The sequence below is a fragment of the Lepidochelys olivacea genome, assembly GCF_965140295.1.
Source record: "Lepidochelys olivacea isolate rLepOli2 genome assembly, chromosome: 1".
Lineage (NCBI taxonomy): Eukaryota > Metazoa > Chordata > Testudines > Cheloniidae > Lepidochelys > Lepidochelys olivacea.
In genome coordinates this window covers 254063233-254085217 of record NC_140411.1, presented here as the reverse complement: position 1 = coordinate 254085217, position 21985 = coordinate 254063233, and the positions used below count along the sequence as shown (strand labels likewise).

The 21985-nt window shown below is 46.6% G+C and overlaps 3 protein-coding genes across 3 annotated transcripts in view; 1 reads left to right on the top strand and 2 right to left on the bottom strand.

Annotated features, from left to right (window-relative positions):
- Positions 1–2688, bottom strand: part of NOPCHAP1 (NOP protein chaperone 1) — a 13874-nt gene extending 11186 nt beyond the window's left edge. Inside the window, exon 1 of the mRNA XM_084648845.1 lies at positions 1648–2688. Coding sequence (XP_084504971.1) covers positions 1648–1744 — 97 coding nt within the window. The 5' untranslated portion in view covers positions 1745–2688. The remainder of the gene's footprint in view (positions 1–1647) is intronic.
- On the bottom strand, positions 2494–21985 carry LOC311522323 (uncharacterized protein; the record flags this gene model as incomplete). The annotated part of the gene is made up of 4 exons (XM_084631513.1): positions 21931–21985; positions 19419–19991; positions 18501–18830; positions 2494–2519 (listed from the first exon to the last, which is right to left on the bottom strand). The coding sequence occupies exons 2-4, from the start codon at positions 19933–19935 to the stop codon at positions 2494–2496; spliced, it is 873 nt and encodes a 290-aa protein (XP_084487639.1). The 5' UTR covers positions 19936–19991; positions 21931–21985.
- SLC41A2 (solute carrier family 41 member 2) overlaps positions 20780–21985 on the top strand; it is a 99961-nt gene continuing 98755 nt past the window's right edge. The window contains exon 1 of the mRNA XM_084649849.1: positions 20780–21037. The gene's annotated coding sequence lies outside the window, so the exon portion shown is untranslated. The remainder of the gene's footprint in view (positions 21038–21985) is intronic.

The window sequence follows — 21985 nt, the reverse complement described above, 5'->3', positions numbered from 1 at the left end:
ACCAGAAGCGCTGGGAGACCTGTCTCCCAGCGTTTCGCATGACCACACTCGCACTTCAAAGCGCTGCCGCAGGAGCGCTCCCGCAACAGCACTTTGAAGTTTCCAGGGTAGCCACAGCTTAGTCCTGCCTGGAGTGCAGGGGACTGGACTACATGACCTCTCGAGGTCTCTTCCAGACCTATGATTCTGTTGCCGGCACAGAGTGCCCGAGGGAAGCAACAGCTGGGTGCGTTGCCGGTGTGTGTCGCGCCAGTGACCACAACGGGGTGGAGAAGCAGAGAGATTTATTTGGAGCTCCAAATAGGGTGCAGGGAGACTGAGCTGTCTCAAATCCTGCAGCAGCGCAGCAAATTCCAGTATACATTTTATACCTTTGCCTACTTCACTACACAAGCTTATACAACCAATTACCTGTTGCCCCGTACAATACCATAGCCAATCAGCTAAAGCAGCCAGTTGTGTTTTTCCTCAATAGCATTGCCCAAGCCTTGCCTTATTTGGTCCTATTTGTTACAGGTTTTTGCTAAACATTTCTGCCTTATCTATACGTTTCCCAGGCTGAAGCTGGCCTTGGCTGGCGAGCCATGTGCAAACCTGTCTGTTTGTGTGCTAGCTTCCTCAGAGTTATGCAGGATCATAGAGGGTTCAAGGAGCAAAGGGGCCTCAGTTTATCTGAGCCTAGAGCAAGAGGGCTTCATCGACACTCGTGGTCTTCAACCCTCCCGAGTTACCTAGTGTAGCAACCGGTGTCACCAACAATTCTATGAAAACTGTTTTTTCCCCAACTCTTCTTCCCAATATGAAAACCTGAAAATTCTTGATTGGACTCAACATTTCGTTTAGAAAATACTGATTGAAAACGAAATGTCAAAATAGGTTGTTCTGACACTTTCAAAACCCAATCATTTCAACACTGCCCAAAATTTTGTTTTCAGAACTTTTTTACGTTTCCAGCCGAAACCGTTTGCCAAATTCGGCCCAACATCTGTGACTAGTTTGGGCGCCCCCCAAAGAATGCATTTGGGAGGAAACTTACTACTCGCTCCCCCCTCCCCCCCAAAAAAATAAACCCACCCTCCCGCAGCTCTAGTCAGGATGGGTCAGTTCTGGGCTCAGCGGCTTCCCGGGAAGTGGTGCGGCCTCGCCTCGCCTCCCCTCCCCCAAACAGCCGGGCCCACTTCCCAGAGCCGCAGGGGATGCCGCTGAAAGGGCCAGCGCGAGCCTCCTGCTTTGCCGTCCCCAGGGCCCGCGCAGGCGCCCTGGGGCGCTGTGAGAGTTTCATGGGGGCGGGGCGGGGTTCGAGCGGAAACCGGGACCTTCCGGCCCCGAACCAGCTGGGCTCTCGGCACCCTGCCCCTCCCCCACCTAACGGCCGTCTGCCGATCAAGCTGAACCAGGGTGGTGCCGCGTGGCCGCGGCTTGCGCAACAGCTGCCACGCAGGCCGCGCGCGCGCTGCTCACAGGCTGCGCTCCCGGCCCGCTCGTCGCTAAGACTTAGTGGGGGGCAGCCGCGCGCGCGAGCAAACCGCCTCCCACCAGGCGCCGCTTCCCACTCTCCCCCGCCCGTGCCCAGCCTCCGCTTCTCGCCCGCAGGCGGATGCTTCCTCCCTCCCCAGCCCGGGGACGTGGCGGCTCGGGACCGGCTACCTCCTCCGCTCCCCACGGACAGCAGCTCCCTGGAGGCAGCGGCACCCTCCTTCAGCGCCATCGGGGTCTCGGGGCTACGCGCGCCGCTTCCTTCCATATGCGGGGGGCGGGGGATCCGGCTGCCGACGGGGCTCCGCTCTAGCCACACACTAGCTGCCTCGGGCTGCCCCACAGCGCCTCCTGGAGCCCGGAGGAGCCAGCGCAGCTCTGGGCCCGGCAGCCCGCCGCGCTCGCGGTTCCCTCGCTGCCCAGGAGGGGCCAAGCTCCCCTTGACGTCAGTGGGAGACTCAGCCCGGGGGCGGAATTGTCCGGGTGTGGCTACACTGCAAGGGAGCAGCCGGGCTGGCCCCGTCAGCTGGGCGGGGCTCCGGGCTGTAAAACTGCAGTGTAGACATTCAGGCTGCGGCTGAGCTCTGGGGCCCGGCCGCAGGGGGAAGGGTTACAGCCTGAGAGGCCCCAGCGCGCACAACACATTTTTACAGCCCTAGTTGGCTGAGGTGGGCTAGCCAGGGCTGTTTCATTACTGAGCCCCATGCAGCCTGGCTTTTCATAGGCCTGGTCTGGGGAGGAATGGATTCATGTGCCTCCTAGAGCAGCCACCCTGAGAAACTGCTATGGGCTGTCACACAGCCTGGCCAAACAGGCCGCAGAGGTACTAGTGGGCTACAGGTACAGATCCCTGGTTATAAGTCTATTGAAACCAGTTGGCCAAGCCCTAAAATGAGGGGTGGGACTAATCAATGAAATGTCTTGATTGGATAATGAAAAACCTAGCATTTCTGGGAGACAGTTAAGCCCTCACTGACCCTGCTGTGGGGGGTTCTGCTGCCCATTGAAAAAAAAATTTTAAGTTCCTGAAAACTCTTCTGACGCTGAAACACAGAAAGTTTCCGAAATCTCCCTGCTAAGTAAGGGCTGGCTCAGAAATGGTGTTTAGAAAAACTGAGCGCATGTAGAGATATGGGGGAGGGTAAAGCAACCTCCTGTGCTATACTGACTAATATTATAATTTCAATCTGCCTGTATAATCTGATAATTAGAGCCTACCATTTTGGTCAATTTTAGGGTCATAAGATTTTAAAAATACTAAATTTCAGATATTAAAATCTGAAAATTCAGTGTTGTATCAAGAGCCTAGCAAATCTATGTGTATCCGCTTTATAGCCGTGGACCATTTCTGCAGATAGCAGCGCGGATGCGGATACAAATTTTGTATCCATGCAGGGCTCTGATGGTAAGAGCCCGGCGGGCAGCTCTGAGGAACCGGTGTGGATCCTCCACCTGCCCTGGTTGGGGGACATGGTGGGCAGGGACATGGGTCTGAGGCTGCTTGGGCCTCAGGGCCAAGGCAGGAAGCGTTGGATTATATTAACAGGTTTCAGAGTAGCAGCCGTGTTAGTCTGTATTCGCAAAAAGAAAAGGAGTACTTGTGGCACCTTAGAGACTAATAAATTTATTTGAGCATAAGCTTTCGTGAGCTACAGCTCACTTCTTCGGATGTATATTAAAGAAGTTCTGTATTAAAATCACAAATGAGTTTGACTCCCCACAGTTTAAATTCCAGGGTATTACTAATTAAGAGGTCTCTTGGTTTTTGGTACTGTTTCTCTCCTTCTATGTGCGAAACTTGCAAACTACTAATTGTGTTAGTACATTCTAAGTCAGGGTCTGTTCTCAAAGCAATTCTTTGTAACAACAACTACTCAGACAGAGAGAGACTCAAAGCAATACTCTGTAACAACAGAAACAGCACCCAGAGACTCCCCGCCCTTTTGTTGTATTCATCTCACTTTGTTAACAATTGTGATTAAAATAGAGATAGAGGATGTGTGTGGATAATAACTGAATGATCAGGGAGGTGCCAGCCTAAGAATCCAGTGTCCATCGGCTGAAGAAGGCGTCAAGTGGAAATAACCAGAGGACCCCGGGAGGGCAGACTGGAATCCACCCAACAGCCTCAAGAATGGGAGAACCAAAGAACAAGATAACATCTGGCAGCACGGAGCTGTCAGGAATGTGCCATCTGCTGATTACTTCAGCAACAGCTTGATGAAGCAATTCCCATAGACTGGCATAGGAAGAAATTCCCATAAAAATGGACTCTAGAAAGTGAGAACCTTGGGGTCTGATTCTGCAAACCAACTTCCAGGAGCATCAGATGAGCATCTGACAAAGCCCTGCTCCCTCCTCATGTCCAGGCCACCGGGCATGAGCAACTCTAAGGCTGGAAACTGTGATGATAACCTTGCAGAACCTGTGTGTGTGTGTGTATGAATGAATGTGTGAATAAATATGAAATTGAATGAAATGTTATAGCTATAACTAACTGCTTACTATGATTCTTTCTGTATTCACAATAAATGTGGCATTTTGCCTTTTCCCCTTTAATAAGATCCTGATGGTTTTTATTTTATTGGTTTAACAGTAGAAGGTCTGCCGCAGCTCCCCACAGCCGCCCGCCTAGCTCTTACCATGGCCAGGCTCCAGCTCCGAGCTACCCCAAGCCAAGTCGGAGAGAGCCACGCTGGCAGTTGTGGGGAGCCTGGGTCCCTCCACCTGCCCTGGGTGGGGAGCAGGGACATGAACCGGGGGCTGCTCGGGCTCCCCACCCAGGGCAGGTAGCAGATCTGTCGTGGCTCCCCACTGCTGCCAGCGCGGCTCTCCCCAGCCCAGCTTTGGCCAGCGAGGGGGAGGTGGGGGGGGGGGAAGGGCAGGGGATGTGGCTTGGAGCCACAGCCAAGCCAGGGTAAGAGCCAGGCGGGCAGCTGTGGGGAGCCATGATGGGCCCTCCACCTGCCTGCAGTGCAGGATGGGACTGAGAGCAGCCTCCGGCCATGTTGCCGACACCCAGGCTCCCTGCCTGGCCGAGGGCAGGTGGAGGGTCCGCGACTCTGTGTATCTGTGCAGGGCTCTAGTTGTAACTGTAGGAGTCCTGACCCAAAGGAGGTTGTGTAGGCGGTGTCACTGGGTTATTGTAGGGGGGTTGTGATACTGCTACCCTTACTTCTGCACTGCTGCCTTCAGAGCTGGGCGCTGGGCCCTTGGCCAGCTGCCACCACTTTCAGGCCACCCAGCTCTGAAGGCAGCAGCGCAGAAGTCAGGGTGACATGGTATGGTATTGCCACCCTGACTTCTGCACTGCTGCTGGTGGGGTGCTGCCTTCAGAGCTTTGCACCTGGCCAGTAGCGGCCATTCTCCAGGCACCCAACTCTGAAGGCAGCATGGAAGTTAAGATGACAATACCATGACACCTCCCCCCCCGCCCAACCCATTTTTGGGTCAGGACCCCCAGTTTGAGGAACACTGGTCTCCCCTGTGAAATCTGTATAGTATAGAAGGGTAAAAGTATACAAAAGACCAGATTTTACAGGGGAGACCAGTTTTCATATATTTTTCACAGCTGTGAATTTGGTAGAGTGTTACTGATACTACACTACAACTTGTGTGTGAAATGTTTTTGTACCTCCCCATAATTAATCCATTTTTGTCAAATAATGTCATTATTCTTCTTCATTATTTGGTTTACTGTAGCACCCAGAAGTCTCAGTCATGGCCCAGGATCCTGTTGTGCTAGGTGCTGTACAAACAGAACCAAAATACTCCTGCCTCAAAGAGTTTACACGTTAAGTATAAAACAAGAGACAACAGATGGATAAAGACACACTACTGGGGGGAACAGCAGGAACCAATGAGACAATATTGGTCAGTAAGACAGCCAATAGTCTCAGCACACCAGCAGCCTAACTGGTGTAAGTTTCTTGTAGGTTCAGTATTATGTAATTGTGGAATAAAATACCACATAGTCTAGGTTCCACAATTATTTGTCCACATATGGATAAATCTCTGTGGAACCTAGGCTATGCAGGATCAAGGCATCTTTAGAAACATAGAATATCAGGGTTGGAAGGGACCTCAGGAGGTCATCTAGTCCAACCCCCTGCTCAAAGCAGGACCAATGCCCAACTAAATCATCCCAGCCAGGGCTTTGTCAAGCCTGACTTGGAAAACGTCTAGGGAAGGAGATTCCACCACCTCGCTAGGTAACCCATTCCAGTGCTTCACCACCCTCCTAGTAAAAAAGTTTTTCCTAACCTCCAACCTAAACCTCCCTCACTGCAACTTGAGACCATTACTCCTTGTTCTGCCATCTGGTACCACTGAGAACAGTCTAGATCCATCCTCTTTGGAACTCCCCTTCAGGTAGTTGAAAGTAGCTATCAAATCCCACCTCACTCTTCTCTTCTGCAGAATAAACAATCCCCGTTCTCTCAGCCTCTCCTCATAAGTCATGTGCTCCAGCCCCCTAATTATTTTTGTTGCCCTCCGCTGGACTCTCTCCAATTTTTCCACATCCTTCTTGTAGTGTGGGGCCCAAAACTGGACACAGTACTCCAGATGACGCCTCATCAATATTGAACAGAGGGGAATGATCATGTCCCTCGATCTGCTGGCAATGCCCCTACTTATACAGCCCAAAATGCCGTTAGCCTTCTTGACAACAAGGGCACACTGTTGACTCGTATCCAGCTTCTCGTCCACCGTAACCCCTAGGTCCTTTTCCGCAGAACTGCTGCCTAGCTATTCAGTCCCTAGTCTGTAGCAGTGCATGGGATTCTTCTGTCCTAAGTGCAGGACTCTGCACTTGTCCTTGTTGAACCTCATCAGATTTCTTTTGGTCCAGTCCTCTAATTTGTCTAGGTCCCTCTGTATCCTATCCCTACCCTCCAGCGTATCTACGACTCCTCCCAGTTTAGTGTCATCTGCAAACTTGCTGAGGGTGCAGTCCAGGCCATCCTCCAAATCTTAGGAGAAAGAATTAAAGATGATAAAGGAGTGAGTTGGAAGAGAGACAGAGAACAGAAATTTAGGCAATCTCATCTAGTAATTTTCTGATTTATAGCTGTATAAATCAGATATTGATGTATTTTAATATTACATGAATTTATTGCATTTATTGTTAACTTTATATTATATTAGGTCACAGTGTCTTGTATAAGATATTATAGTGATCTGGGATTCAAATTTATCCAGGTACTGCTGAATGAAATACCTACTCCGAGGCCCAGATTAACCACTGTGCACTTCCACTGGGCCCGCATCTGAGAAGGCCCCTTGACTACCAGGCAACCCCTCCTCCCCCACATACACAACATAAAATAATAATGATTTTAAAAACTCTTAAAACGTACACGGCACCGGCCAGGACAGGGCATTGGAGGGGAAGGCCCCACCTGCATGCTGACACTATGTCGACACTGCACTTTCGTTGGTAAAACTTTTGTTGGTTAGGGGTGTGAAAAAACCACACTCCTGGACTGACAAAAGTTTTACCGACAAAAAGCACCGTTGTGGACAGCACTATGTTGTCGGGAGACGCTCTCCCACCAACAAAGCTACTTCCCCTTGTTGGGGGTCGTTTTATTTTGTTGGCAGGAGAGCTCTTACAGACAAAGAGCGGCTACATGTCGTACCTTACAGCGACACAGCTGTGGTGTGCAGTGTAGACATAGCCTAAGGCAAGAGATATCAGGTCAGAACAGGGAGCCAGGCCAGCCCTGTAGGACAGGAATCACTGTGGGGTGAGTGGAGTGGACTCCCTTACAACCCCATGCCCTGGACCCTCTCACACCCCTTTGGGGGAAGGATCTGTCCACCCCCCTGGACCTCCCGCCCCAGGGAAGATGGGAGGCCCCCAATTTCCATAGTGCATGGGCCCCAAAATTCTTTAATGTGACTGAAAATTAATTACAGTATACAACTCTTGTAATTTTAGATTAAACTCTTCTAGTATACAGTTTTAAACAGATCAATCTCTAACGCAATCTGAATATTTCAAAGACACATGACTGGTAATCCAAACATAATTAAGTATACAGAAAAAGAAAGAGGTTTTAATTCTTATGAGTCTCCTGGTATTCTAAGCGAGCAATTTTAAAGGGGTGTAGTACAAAATTCCCTGATGGAAGTTATGTATTTCAATCAGCTTTATTGTACCTGAGTACTGCCTCAGAACTTTATAATAAACCATTGTTTTTTAAACAGTAATCTATAAAAATAGATTACAGTGAGTATATTTCTTTAGCTCACTGGGGAACCCAGCTGTTTTACCACTCCAAATCCAGAGTTTCTACCAAGATTTCAGGAAAGAGTAGTGGCAAATAAACAAATGATCTCACTGTGCACGTCAAAAGTGGAGGAAGCTTGGAAATCAAATACATACAGTTTTCATAGTTTAATATAACACCAAACTAAGCAAATAAAGATGAAACAGTATTTCAGGAAAAGGAATAAAGGATAGAATAGAGCCATTAATGTTTCATTCTTTGGGTTGTACATTACCCTAGGTTTGCAGGTGGTGGTCCCATCAATGTCATTTTAGAAAGTAACATATAGCCCTCTAGGCTCATGTAAATCAGAAGTTAGAAATATGAGGAAAGGGAAGGAAAAAGGCAACAAAAAGCAAAACATGTTTGGTATACATTTCTGTGATTCTTTGGCATGAAAAATTCATCATTTTTAGAAGAATTTCAGTATTAAACTAAGTGGCTAACTGTGCTGGAAAGCTTAGCAGCCAGGTGACTAGCTACTATTTTTTGAAACCTTTCCTATGTTAATTGTCAAAATCTGGCAAGTGAATCTGACATTAAATTTTGGCCCCTGAGAGAGCTAAATTATCTTTTGGAAAAGCAACTCACGCGCTTGCCAACTTTAATTGACTCTGGCCAACCTGTTATACAGGATTTGCTCTGCAATTTTTATTGCTGTCTAGCTATTACAATTTAAACCTTGAAAACTGTAAAGAGGGATTGGATCGTTCAAGGGATTGGCAATGGGATGTGGACATTTTACTTCTAGATCACTCAGTCCAGTCCAGTCAGTCATGACAACATGTAGTTAACCCTCTAAATGCTGCATAGTAGTTTATGTGAAATGTGGTTTCTGTTCAATTTCTAGTGGATACATGTTCAGATCACACACACACACACAACAACTCATAGAATTAAGGGACTCAGTCCTTAACTTTTCTACTAACTTGGAGAACTGTCTTCTCCTCCCTAAAAGTGTTCCCTCAAGATCAGGGACTGACCAAAGCAGGGGAAGCTTCCACTGCTACGGCCACCCGTGCTTGGCCTCTGTATATCCCACAGTTCTGTAGCCACTGAATTTGCTGCAGAATTCACTCTTTTCCATACAGTTGTGCTCCAGAATCTCAATTTTCATTTACAAATATATATAGCTATCTCTCATGACTGTGAAAATAACTTGGATAGCATGGACCAGGTGTAAGTCTTTCTGAATTTTGCAAATGGCCTAAACATTAGGTCTAAAAGGTGTATACTGTCCCATTCATCTCAGTAGCATGTTCACTCTAAAAACTAATTATGGTGACATGAATGTCAACACTGTTAACTAGTTCAGTGCAAATGATTTTGGCCCTGATCCTGTGAAACACCTGCCAACATACTTAACTTTAAACTTTTATACACATGCTCACAGTATTTAGCTCCAACTTGTTGCAAATACTTGGTGCTTTGGGCACGCTGTGTATGTTCTGTGAATTAGACAGGGAAAAACAGGTTCCAGAGTTGTCAGCCTGACAGATTTCATCATTACTAAATTCATGTATAGATTTTTTTAAAAAGTTTTTCCACTTCAGGTTTCTCCATTGCTATGAAGTACATAGCATCAATGTAGGAAGTACTCTTTTAGAAAATAACAGCACATGTTTTCAAAGTGTTGTACAAATGTAAACAAACTAACTGTAAAAATTAGTAATTTTAAATTTAATATTTATGTTTATCAGCACAAAAGAAATTAGTTGAACTTCACCTCTCTATATCTACTTTAACAAATAATCCACATCTGTATCGTAGTTAGACTCAGAACCTGCATGTGCTTAATTTTACATGCATGAGTACATTGAGGCTACTCAGAGGGTATGTCTACACTACGGAATAAGGTCGAATTTATAGAAGTCGGTTTTTTAGAAATCGGTTTTATAAATTCGAGTGTGTGTGTCCCCACAGAAAATGCTCTAAGTGCATTAAGTGCATTAACTCGGCGGAGTGCTTCCACAGTACCGAGGCAAGCGTCGACTTCCGGAGCATTGCACTGTGGATAGCTATCCCACAGTTCCCGCAGTCTCCGCTGCCCATTGGAATTCTGGGTTGAGATCCCAATGCCTGATGGGGCTAAAACATTGTCGCGGGTGGTTCTGGGTACATATCGTCAAGCCCCCGTTCCCTCCCTCCCTCCGTGAAAGCAAGGGCAGACAATCGTTTCGCGCCTTTTTTCCTGAGTTACCTGTGCAGACGCCATACCACGGCAAGCATGGAGCCCGCTCAGGTAACCGTCACCCTATGTCTCCTGGGTGCTGGCAGACGCGGTACGGCATTGCTACACAGTAGCAGCAACCCCTTGCCTTGTGGCAGCAGACGGTACAGTACGACTGGTAGCCGTCATCGTCATGTCCGAGGTGCTCCTGGCCACGTCGGCTGGGAACGCCTGGACAGATATGGGCGCAGGGACTAAATTTGGAGTGACTTGACCAGGTCATTCTCTTTAGTCCTGCAGTCAGTCCTACTGAACCGTCTTATGGTGAGCAGGCAGGCGATACAGATTGCTAGCAGTCGTACTGTACCATCTTCTGCCGGGGAGGCAAGAGATGAGGATGGCATGCAGTCCTTCTGCACCGTCTGCTGCCAGCCAAAGATGTAAAAGATAGATGGAGTGGATCAAAACAAGAAATAGACCAGATTTGTTTTGTATTCATTTGCCTCCTCCCCTGTCTAGGGGACTCATTCCTCTAGGTCACACTGCAGTCACTCACAGAGAAGGTGCAGCGAGGTAAATCTAGCCATGTATCAATCAGAGGCCAGGCTAACCTCCTTGTTCCAATAAGAACAATAACTTAGGTGCACCATTTCTTATTGGAATCCTCCGTGAAGTCCTGCCTGAAATACTCCTTGATGTAAAGACACCCCCTTTGTTGATTTTAGCTCCCTGAAGCAAACCAGGTAAGCCATGTCGTCAGTCGCCCCTCCCTCCGTCAGAGCAACGGCAGACAATCGTTCCGCGCCTTTTTTCTGTGCGGACGCCATACCAAGGCAAGCATGGAGCCCGCTCAGCTCACTTAATTAGGAGCACATTAAACACCACACGCATTATCCAGCAGTATATGCAGCACCAGAACCGGGCAAAGCGATACCGGGCGAGGAGGCGACGTCAGCGCGGTCACGTGAGTGATCAGGACATGGACACAGATTTCTCTGAAAGCATGGGCCCTGCCAATGCATGCATCATGGTGCTAATGGGGCAGATTCATGCTGTGGAATGCTGATTCTGGGCTCGGGAAACAAGCACAGACTGGTGGGACCGCATAGTGTTGCAGGTCTGGGACGATTTCCAGTGGTTGCGAAACTTTCGCATGCGTAAGGGCACTTTCATGGAACTTTGTGACTTGCTTTCTCCTGCCCTGAGACACATGAATACCAAGATGAGAGCAGCCCTCACACTTGAGAAGCGAGTGGCGATAGCCCTGTGGAAGCTTGCAACGCCAGACAGCTACCGGTCAGTTGGGAATCAATTTGGAGTGGGCAAATCTACTGTGGGGGCTGCTGTGATGCAAGTAGCCCACGCAATCAAAGATCTGCTGATATCAAGGATAGTGACCCTGGGAAATGTGCAGGTCATAGTGGATGGCTTTGCTGCAATGGGATTCCCTAACTGTGGTGGGGCCATAGACGGAACCCATGTTGTACCAATAAAATAAAAACCAGCAGGATCTTATTAAAGGGAAAAAGGCAAAATACCACATTTATTGTGAATACAGAAAGAATCATAGTAAGCAGTTAGTTATAGTTATAACATTCCATTCAGTCTCAAATTTATTCTCACATTCATTCATACAAACATACACACACACACACACACACAGGTTCTGCAAGGTTGTTATCATAGTTACCAGCCTTAGAGTTGCTCATGCCAAGCCACTGGCCAGGTGGCCTGGACATGAGGAGGGAGCAGGGCCTTGTCAGATGCTCATCTGATGCTCCTGGAAGTTGGTTTGCAGAATCAGACCCCAAAGTTCTCACTTTTTAGAGTCTATTTTTATAGGAATTTCTTCCTATGCCAGTCTATGGGAATTGCTTCATCATGCTGTTGCTGAATCAATCAGCAGATAGCACATTCCTGACGGCTCCAAGATGTTATCTTGTTCTTTGGTTCTCCCATCCTTGAGGCTGTTGGGTGGATTCCAGTCTGCCCTCCGGGGGGTCCTCTGGTTATTTCCACTTGACGCCTTCTTCAGCCGATGGACACTGGATTCTTAGGCTGGCACCTCCCTGATCATTCAGTTATTATCCACACCAAGCATCCATCCACATACATCCTCTATCTCTATTTTAATCACAATTGTTAATACAACAAAAGGGCAGGGAGTCTCTGGGTGCTGTTTCTGTTGTTAGAGCATTGCTTTGAGTCTCTCTCTCTGTGAATTGCTTTGAGAACAGACTCTGTCTTAGAATGTACGAACACAGTTAGCAGCTTGCAAGTTTCACACATAGAGGGAGAGAAACAGTACCAAAAACCAAGAGACCTCTTAATTAGTAATACCCTGGAATTTAAACTCTGGGGAATCAAACTCATTTGTGATTTTAATACAGAACTTCTTTAATATGATCCAACATAATCCCCCTTTTGACACTAAGATTTATAATCGTCAGTGTCACTTTCTATGTAGCCTATTCAAGAGAAAGTACTGTGAGGCAATTTGAGTTTGTGATTCCAATTCATGCCACATACATGATCCTAGTGATGTATCTTTACTACAAGGTTCTGGGGCAACAGGCAAGGTGAGGCACACCCACTTTTGAGGAGTCCATTCGGTACAACCTCTAGTGTCCAATAGCTTCCCTCCCTCCCCAGCCCACTGGCTCAAGGTCCAGGGTAGTCAAAAGGATCCCATGTGTAATATGGGGAGTGGGTTAACCTTCAATACCTTTGCCTCCAGGGACTGTTGGTGTGCAATTTTGACAACAATTTCTCCCATTAACAAGTCTGGTTTACAATACTGGAAACATATTGCATCCATTCATATTGATAAGTGTCAAACAATGATCTCTTTCTTTTTTAACAAATGCATCAAAAAACCCTTAATATTTCCCAATATGACCCAGAACATTTTGTGTTCCAAAGTAGCTAGTGCAAGTATCTGCATTTCAGTGCATCCCATAGCTATGGCTGTGTAGTTTCCTATTTCTAATATATATATTTTTTTCTTATGGATAAGCCATGTGGTAGTATTAAGCCATTACTAAAGATTCCATTGGCCTTTTAGGTTACCCAGACCAATTTGGACCAAGTCTACATTGGCATGTACTTGTTTTTGTATCAGGCTGTCCTGTAGCTGGGACAGAAAGCTTAATTTATTTTTAAGTTCCTGCAGGTCTTCAGTATTTTTTTTTTTAAACACACAACAGTGCTAGCAACAACACAAAACACAAGACAAAACATAGAACACAGAACACAATTTCTATTGTGACAGTAGATTCGTGGTATTGGGTTGCTTTTCAGCTGGCAGCTTTTCCTGATTTTCTGAAAGACAAAAAGAACATGTTTCTACCCCTTTTGGGGTGGCAGATTATTGCTTAAAATATTTCTTTTACAAATACCCATATTTCTTTTACAAATACCCTTGCTGATTGCAGGCAAAACAGAGAAATTGCCCCCATATTTTCCTGTTTTTGTTCTATAGGCAGGCCAGGTTTCAATGGCTTTTATCTTTTAAGGGTTATGGGGAAATTATCCCACTGTTTAGTCATTAAATCCCTGAGTTTTCCTTCTTATACAGCAGACCAAGTTTATAATGTTTTTCCTGCTGTGTTAAGCTTTAAGTTTTATTTACAGGTAATAACTGAGAAGCATCATTACCATACGACCTTAAAGGATTTTTCCAAAAATCATACACACTATACGTTGTTACAGGGATACTTATCATTAAATTTATTAAAATTATCTTGTTATCCCATGCCTTTTATTTAGACAATTTGTTTGCTGACCAGGTATGTCCTTTATCTGCAGCTCCTTTGTGCTGCTAGTTCTTTCCTTCCTTTATCATTTAGGTCATTTGCATTTTCACAGAAACTTCCTGCTTTTGGATTTAAAGCCATCAGCAGCTCAGAGAGTCTATCTTAAAAGGGACACAATCAACTTTCACCAGAGTTTTGATTACTTTTAACTTCTGCTTCCAAAACACACAGCAATCTGAAAAAGAAAACCCAACCTATTGTGGCTCCCTTTGGAGCCCTAATAGCATTTTAATTAAGTAGCATGGTATATTTGCATTTCTTTTGCCCCTTCTACAATATACCCTGCACATGTTCTGGGGCAAATGCACATTCCTTCCATAGTTTAACTTCTATAACATTATCCAGATCCATTTTTACATAAGGTGTCACTATTTCTTTTTTTGCTTACAGAGTTTTCATGTACCTTTATCAAAGTGACAGTCTGATTACTCAGAGCCATTTTAAGACTCAGTGTTTCTAACATTGCTTCTTTTTGTTTTGTGCACCTCACCCCTGCTGTTGCTTCAGAGAGGCACTGTCTTTTTTAATTTTTTTTACTACAACTCTCATCTGCTATTTTGTTACAAAAACAAAAAACAAACAAAAAGAATCCAATTTATTTTTTTTTTATATTCTCCTGATTTTGACTGCCCTGCTGCAGCCACAACTTAAAAACATTTTAAATTTTGTAAAGCATTGAGTTACCTTTTAAGGGTTAAATGCCAAATCCCAGAGCCAAACAACACTAATTACCTGTGTCTAGCAAAAAGGTCTGTCAGTTTTGCAACTTTGAATTAAAGAGTCAAATGGATTTTTAGTGGCATTATTTAAAACAAAAACAAAACAAACTGGTCCTTAGAACTTTACATATTTACACACACACAGATAGATACATACACATTTTCTTTTCCTTAACATCCCTTCCACACTGCTCTGTTTTTTACATCTTACATTCCCTTTATACATTTGAGGCAGTTAAGTTCCAATAGAACCCTCTTATGTTCTTTTAGCAAATTTGACTAAATTGTCCAGTCAAATGATTTTAATCAGATAGTTTATTTTTGCCTGGCTAATTTACAGACATTCCTTTGGAAAAGGGCCCATTTTTCTTTCAGAATGGCTGCAAAGAAACCAAGAATGCTCTAACACTTTTCCTTTTTAACATTTTCGGTTAAAAGTTGTTTGGGTGAAATACAAAGTTTAACTGCTTAATTCCCTCCAGCCTCTGCAGAGTTAACTTTTTTTTTTTTTACTCTCTTTTCTCTTTGTAATTATGCCTGGGGGTGCCGTACATAGGACCTTCTCCCCCTTTACCTGCCTCCCTCCAGCCTCTGCAGAGTTAACTTTTTCACTCTTTTTGTATTCCTGGAGTGCCTCTTTCACTATTTTCAGCTGGCTTTGGATATTTGTAGCCAGCACCTTCCAATTGTCTGCTCCCTTTTCCATTTGTGCCTTTTCCACTTTACATGAAGACAAGCGGAGGGAAGAATCCTTACATGCCTCCCACAACAACCAAATTGCTGCTGCATCTCTTTTGGCAGCACTAGAAGGTTTGTATATGAGGATATACTGAGCCAATCTATCCTCTAGGTCCGAAATAGTGCAGACATCAGCTAGGGCTTGTTTAGTCCAAGGACTGTGCCCAAATTTTTGAAGGATTTGTTTAAAAGGTGTAATTTCTTTAACAAAAGGTGAGGTTGGAGTTCCTTCTGACTCCATTCCTCCCTCTGGTACTCGCTTACCCTGTTTTCTTTTAAACATCTTAACATGGATATTTCAATCTCTTTGTCACTGCTGGTATTACTTAGCAAGTGACACAGCCTAGATTCTGAAATCATAGCTTAATCTATGCGTTTTTCCCCTGCTACCTTCTCGGAGGCCAGCAGGTCCGGTTAACCTGTTTCTCCCTGCTACCTTCTCGGAGGCCAGCAGGTCCGGTTAACCTGTTCTTCCCTGCTACCTTCTCGGAGGCCAGCAGGTCCCCTGCTACCTTCTCGGAGGCCAGCAGGTCTGGTTTAATCTGTTTTCCCTACTACCTTCTCGGAGGCCAGCAGGTCCCCTGCTACCTTCTCGGAGGCCAGCAGGTCTGGTTTAATCTGTTTTTCCTGCTACCTTCTCGGAGGCCAGCAGGTCCCCTGCTACCTTCTCGGAGGCCAGCAGGTCTGGTTTAATCTGTTTTCCCTACTACCTTCTCGGAGGCCAGCAGGTCCCCTGCTACCTTCTCGGAGGCCAGCAGGTCTGGTTTAATCTGTTTTTCCTGCTACCTTCTCGGAGGCCAGCAGGTCCCCTGCTACCTTCTCGGAGGCCAGCAGGTCTGGTTTAATCTGTTTTTCCTGCTACCTTCTCGGAGGCCAGCAGGTCCCCTGCTACCTTCTCGGAGGCCAGCAGGTCTGGTTTAATTTGTTTTCCCTACTACCTTCTCGGAGGCCAGCAGGTCTCCTGCTACCTTCTCGGAGGCCAGCAGGTCTGGTTTAATCTGTTTTTCCTGCTACCTTCTTGGAGGCCAGCAGGTCCCCTGCTACCTTCTCGGAGGCCAGCAGGTCTGGTTTAATCTGTTTTTCCTGCTACCTTCTCGGAGGCCAGCAGGTCCCCTGCTACCTTCTCGGAGGCCAGCAGGTCTGGTTAACCTAATAGAAATGCCTAGCTCACTAGAGCTGGCGGTGTGCACACCAATATTTACAATAACTGAGGTTTTTTACCAATATTCCCCCTTTCGCAATTCTCCACCAAAATGTTGTACCAATAAAATAAAAACCAGCAGGATCTTATTAAAGGGAAAAGGCAAAATACCACATTTATTGTAAATACAGAAAGAATCATAGTAAGCAGTTAGTTATAGCTATAACATTCCATTCAATCTCATATTTATTCACACATTCATTCATACAAACACACACCCACACACATACAGGTTCTGCAAGGTTGTTATCATAGTTACCAGCCTTAGAGTTGCTCATGCCAAGCCACTGGCCAGGTGGCCTGGACATGAGGAGGGAGCAGGGCCTTGTCAGATGCTCATCTGATGCTCCTGGAAGTTGGTTTGCAGAATCAGACCCCAAAGTTCTCACTTTTTAGAGTCTATTTTTATAGGAATTTCTTCCTATGCCAGTCTATGGGAATTGCTTCATCATGCTGTTGCTGAATCAATCAGCAGATAGCACATTCCTGACGGCTCCAAGATGTTATCTTGTTCTTTGGTTCTCCCATCCTTGAGGCTGTTGGGTGGATTCCAGTCTGCCCTCCGGGGGGTCCTCTGGTTATTTCCACTTGACGCCTTCTTCAGCCGATGGACACTGGATTCTTAGGCTGGCACCTCCCTGATCATTCAGTTATTATCCACACCAAGCATCCATCCACATACATCCTCTATCTCTATTTTAATCACAATTGTTAATACAACAAAAGGGCAGGGAGTCTCTGGGTGCTGTTTCTGTTGTTAGAGCATTGCTTTGAGTCTCTCTCTCTGTGAATTGCTTTGAGAACAGACTCTGTCTTAGAATGTACGAACACAGTTAGCAGCTTGCAAGTTTCACACATAGAGGGAGAGAAACAGTACCAAAAACCAAGAGACCTCTTAATTAGTAATACCCTGGAATTTAAACTCTGGGGAATCAAACTCATTTGTGATTTTAATACAGAACTTCTTTAATATGATCCAACACCCATATCCCTATCTTGGCACCGGAGCACCAAGCCGCCGAGTACATAAACCGCAAGGGGTACTTTTCGATAGTGCTTCAAGCTCTGGTGGATCACAAGGGACGTTTCACCAACATCAACGTGGGATGGCCGGGAAAGGTACATGACGCTCGCATCTTCAGGAACTCTGGTCTGTTTCAAAAGCTGCAGGAAGGGACTTTATTCCCAGACCAGAAAATAACTGTTGGGGATGTTGAAATGCCTATAGTTATCCTTGGGGACCCAGCCTACCCCTTAATGCCATGGCTCATGAAGCCGTACACAGACAGCCTGGACAGTAGTCAGGAGCTGTTCAACTACAGGCTGAGCAAAGGCAGAATGGTGGTAGAATGTGCATTTGGATGTTTAAAGGCGCGCTGGCGCAGTTTACTGACTCGCTTAGACCTCAGGGAAACCAATATTCCCACTGTTATTACTGCTTGGTGTGTGCTCCACAATATCTGTGAGAGTAAGGGGGAGACGTTTATGGCGGGGTGGGAGGTTGAGGTAAATCGCCTGGCTGCTGGTTACGCGCAGCCAGACAACAGGGTGGTTAGACGAGCACAGGAGGGTGCGGTGCGCATCAGACAAGCTTTGAAAACCAGTTTCATGACTGGCCAGGCTACAGTGTGAAAGTTCTGTTTGTTTCTCCTTGATGAAACCCCCCGCCCCTTGGTTCACTCTACTTCCCTGTAAGCTAACCACCCGCCCCTCCTCCCTTCAATCACCGCTTGCAGAGGCAATATAGTCATTGTTGCTTCACATTCATGCATTCTTTATTCATTCATCACACAAATAGGGGTATGACTACCAAGGTATCCCAGGAGGGGTGGTGGAGGAGGGAAGGAAAATGCCACACAGCACTTTAAGCACAGCACTTTAAAAGTTTACAACTTTAAAATTTATTGAATGACAGCCTTCTTTTTTTTGGGCAATCCTCTGTGGTGGAGTGGCTGGTTGGCCGGAGGCCCCCCCACCGCGTTCTTGGGCGTCTGGGTGTGAAGGCTATGGAACTTGGGGAGGAGGGCGGTTGGTTACAGAGGGGCTGCAGTGGCAGTCTGTGCTCCAGCTGCCTTTGCTGCAGCTCAACCATACACTGGAGCATACTGGTTTGGTCCTCCAGCAGCTTCAGCATTGAATCCTGCCTCCTCTCATCACGCTGCCGCCACATTTGAGCTTCAGCCCTCTCTTCAGCCCGCCACTTACTCTCTTCAGCCCGCCACTTACTCTCTTCAGCCCGCCACCTCTCCTCCCGGTCATTTTGTGCTTTCCTACACTCTGACATTATTTGCCTCCACGCATTCGTCTGTGCTCTGTCAGTGTGGGAGGACAGCATGAGCTCGGAGAACATTTCATTGCGAGTGTGTTTTTTTTTCTTTCTAAGCTTCACTAGCTTCTGGGAAGGAGAAGATCCTGTGATCATTGAAACACATGCAGCTGGTGGAGAAAAAAAAAGGGACAGCGGTATTTAAAAAGACACATTTTATAAAACAGTGGCTACACTCTTTCAGGGTAAACCTTGCTGTTAACATTACATACATAGCACATGTGCTTTCGTTACAAGGTCGCATTTTGCATCCCCCCACCGCGTGGCTACCCCCTCAACCCTCCTCCCTCCCTGTGGCTAACAGCGGGGAACATTTCTGTTTAGCCACAGGCAAACAGCCCAGCAGGAATGGGCTCCTCTGAGTGTCCCCTGAAGAAAAGCACTCTATTTCAACCAGGTGACCATGAATTATATCTCACTCTCCTGAGGATAACACAGAGAGATAAAAAACGGATGTTGTTTGAATGCCAGCAAACATACACTGCAATGCTTTGTTCTACAATGATTCCCGAGTACGTGTTACTGGCCTGGAGTGGTAAAGTGTCCTACCATGAAGGACGCAATAAGGCTGCCCTCCCCAGAAACCTTTTGCAAAGACTTTGGGAGTACATCCAGGAGAACCGCGAATGCCAGGGCAAAGTAATCCTTTCACATGCTTGCTTTTAAACCATGTATAGTATTTTAAAAGGTACACTCACCAGAGGTCCCTTCTCCGCCTGCTGGGTCCAGGAGGCAGCGTTGGGTGGGTTCGGGGGGTACTGGCTCCAGGTCCAGGGTGAGAAACAGTTCCTGGCTGTCGGGAAAACCGGTTTCTCCGCTTGCTTGCTGTGAGCTATCTACAACCTCATCATCATCATCATCTTCTTCGTCCCCAAAACCTGCTTCCATATTGCCTCCATCTCCATTGAAGGAGTCAAACAACATGGCTGGGGTAGTGGTGGCTGAACCCCCTAAAATGGCATGCAGCTCATCATAGAAGCAGCATGTTTGGGGCTCTGACCCGGAGCGGCCTTTCGCCTCTCTGGTTTTCTGGTAGGCTTGCCTCAGCTCCTTCAGTTTCACGCGGCACTGCTTCGGGTCCCTGTTATGGCCTCTGTCATGCCCTGGGAGATTTTGACAAAGGTTTTGGCATTTCGAAAACTGGAACGGAGTTCTGATAGCACGGATTCCTCTCTCCAAACAGCGATCAGATCCCGTACCTCCCGTTTGGTCCATGCTGGAGCTCTTTTGCGATTCTGGGACTCCATCATGGTCACCTGTGCTGATGAGCTCTGCAGCTGGCCAAACAGGAAATGAGATTCAAAAGTTCGCGGTTCTTTTCCTGTCTACCTGGCCAGTGCATCTGAGTTGAGAGTGCTGTCCAGAGCGGTCACAATGGAGCACTCTGGGATAGCTCCCGGAGGCCAATACTGTTGAATTGTGTCCACAGTACTCCAAATTCGAGCCGGCAAGGCCGATTTAAACACTAATCCACTTGTCAGGGGTGGAGTAAGGAAATAGATTTTAAGAGCCCTTTGAGTCGAAATAAAGGGCTTCATCGTGTGGACGGGTGCAGGTTTACATCGATTTAATGCTGCTAAATTTGACCTAAAGTCCTAGTGTAGACCAGGGCAGAGTGTGTAAATTTAAGCCCATGTGTAAGTCTTTACAGGATCAGGACCTTATATTATTAAAGCTTTCTGGGCATATCACAGAGTACTTGGGCAAGGACAATTAAAAAATCAGCCCGTCTAAAGAGAAAAGTTTTCAAACAGCAGTATACGTTTTTTATTTCATTGAACCAATTAATGAAATCAGTTGACTTCTTAATGAAATTATTTTCAATCAAGCTAAAAGAAAGAAAGTGTTCAAGTGCATTCTGTACAAGATTCTCAAATAAGTAAAAATTGTTGAGTCTTGTGTTTTGTTGCCAATAAAGCTTTTACAAGTGAATGCAAAAGCATTGCCAGGAATACATTTGGTGCTTACTCTGCTTTCCATCCTTTTTTGATTTTCATACATTGCAAATCTATAGCGTGGTTGGTCAAAACAGAGAAGGCCACCTACCCACTTTTAATCAACGAAAAACCAGCACTTGTGAAATCAGTATTGGAAATGTGAAAACAGGAAGAGAACAGCGTGTCATTGGCATGCCGAACTGTGGGGCAAGGTTTAGCAAGTTCATCTCTAACTTTCCCTCAGAGCACACAGTACCTCATGAACTCACTCACTAGACCTGCACACAGTAAATAACTTGGAACTCCATTTATCTATCTGGAAGGGATGAAGAATTGAACCAGAACTACTGGGATTTAAAATTATGCTTCCTGGAGTCTAGGTAATTCAAACCAGAGACTTTCTGGAGGTTTTTTTGTTTTTTGTTTTTTTTTTTAAATACAGCATTGAATTGCAAACTGGATGGTAATTATGTGTGACTTCTAGACTGGGCTGGTTTAAATTATTTTCAGGATTGATTGGGCATCTTTCATTGTGGTGTGGAGGCAGGACTGCACCAAATGGAAACTTTTTTTTTTTTAAGGTCACCTTGCTAGAAAACTATTCGGTTTTTCTGAGGGGATAATTGGGGTGGGGGCTTTCTCTGTGCCTGTAGCTTTCCCTTTGCTGCTCTTCAGGGTGCTGGGGAAGGAAATTGTCATCACTCTGATCCTGCCCTTCCCCATTTGGCCTGTGTGTGTTAAAGTTCTCCTTAACCTTCCTCTATTCCTTCCACTAGGATCTCTGGGTGTATGTGCGTGTGGGATCACTGCCCCTCTTGTACAGCCCCTTCCCCAGAGGGAAGCTCTCCCTAGCCTCACCCCATCCCCTCTTTGTGTGTCTGTGGGAAATGTGGGGGGTTTCCCTGCTCCCTCCCACCCCCCGTTTGTGGGGGATATAGGGAGTATCACACCCCAGCCCTAACCCGTCCCCCTTAAGGCTGGGGGCATCAGTCATTAGGTGACCCCCGTACGCCGCCCCCCCCCCCATACGGCCGTGACCAAGTAATCGCCCCCCTCAGCCTCTCCTCTGCAGCCCCCTATGCCCGAGGGGAGGGGGCTGCTGGGGAGAACAGCGGAGCGCTCCCCTCCCCTGTGCTTAATGCGCGCAGCTTACAACATAGCCCCCCCCCCTCCCCCGGGCTGGCTGCGGGTGCTTGGAGCCCGCGATGACGGCTGGCGGCAGCTCCTCGCGCTCAGCCCCTTCCGCTGGGGGTTCCCCGCGAGCTGAGCTCACCAGCAGGTCAGGCAGCGGCTGCTGCGCGCTCACATCACCGGCCACATCATCAAGG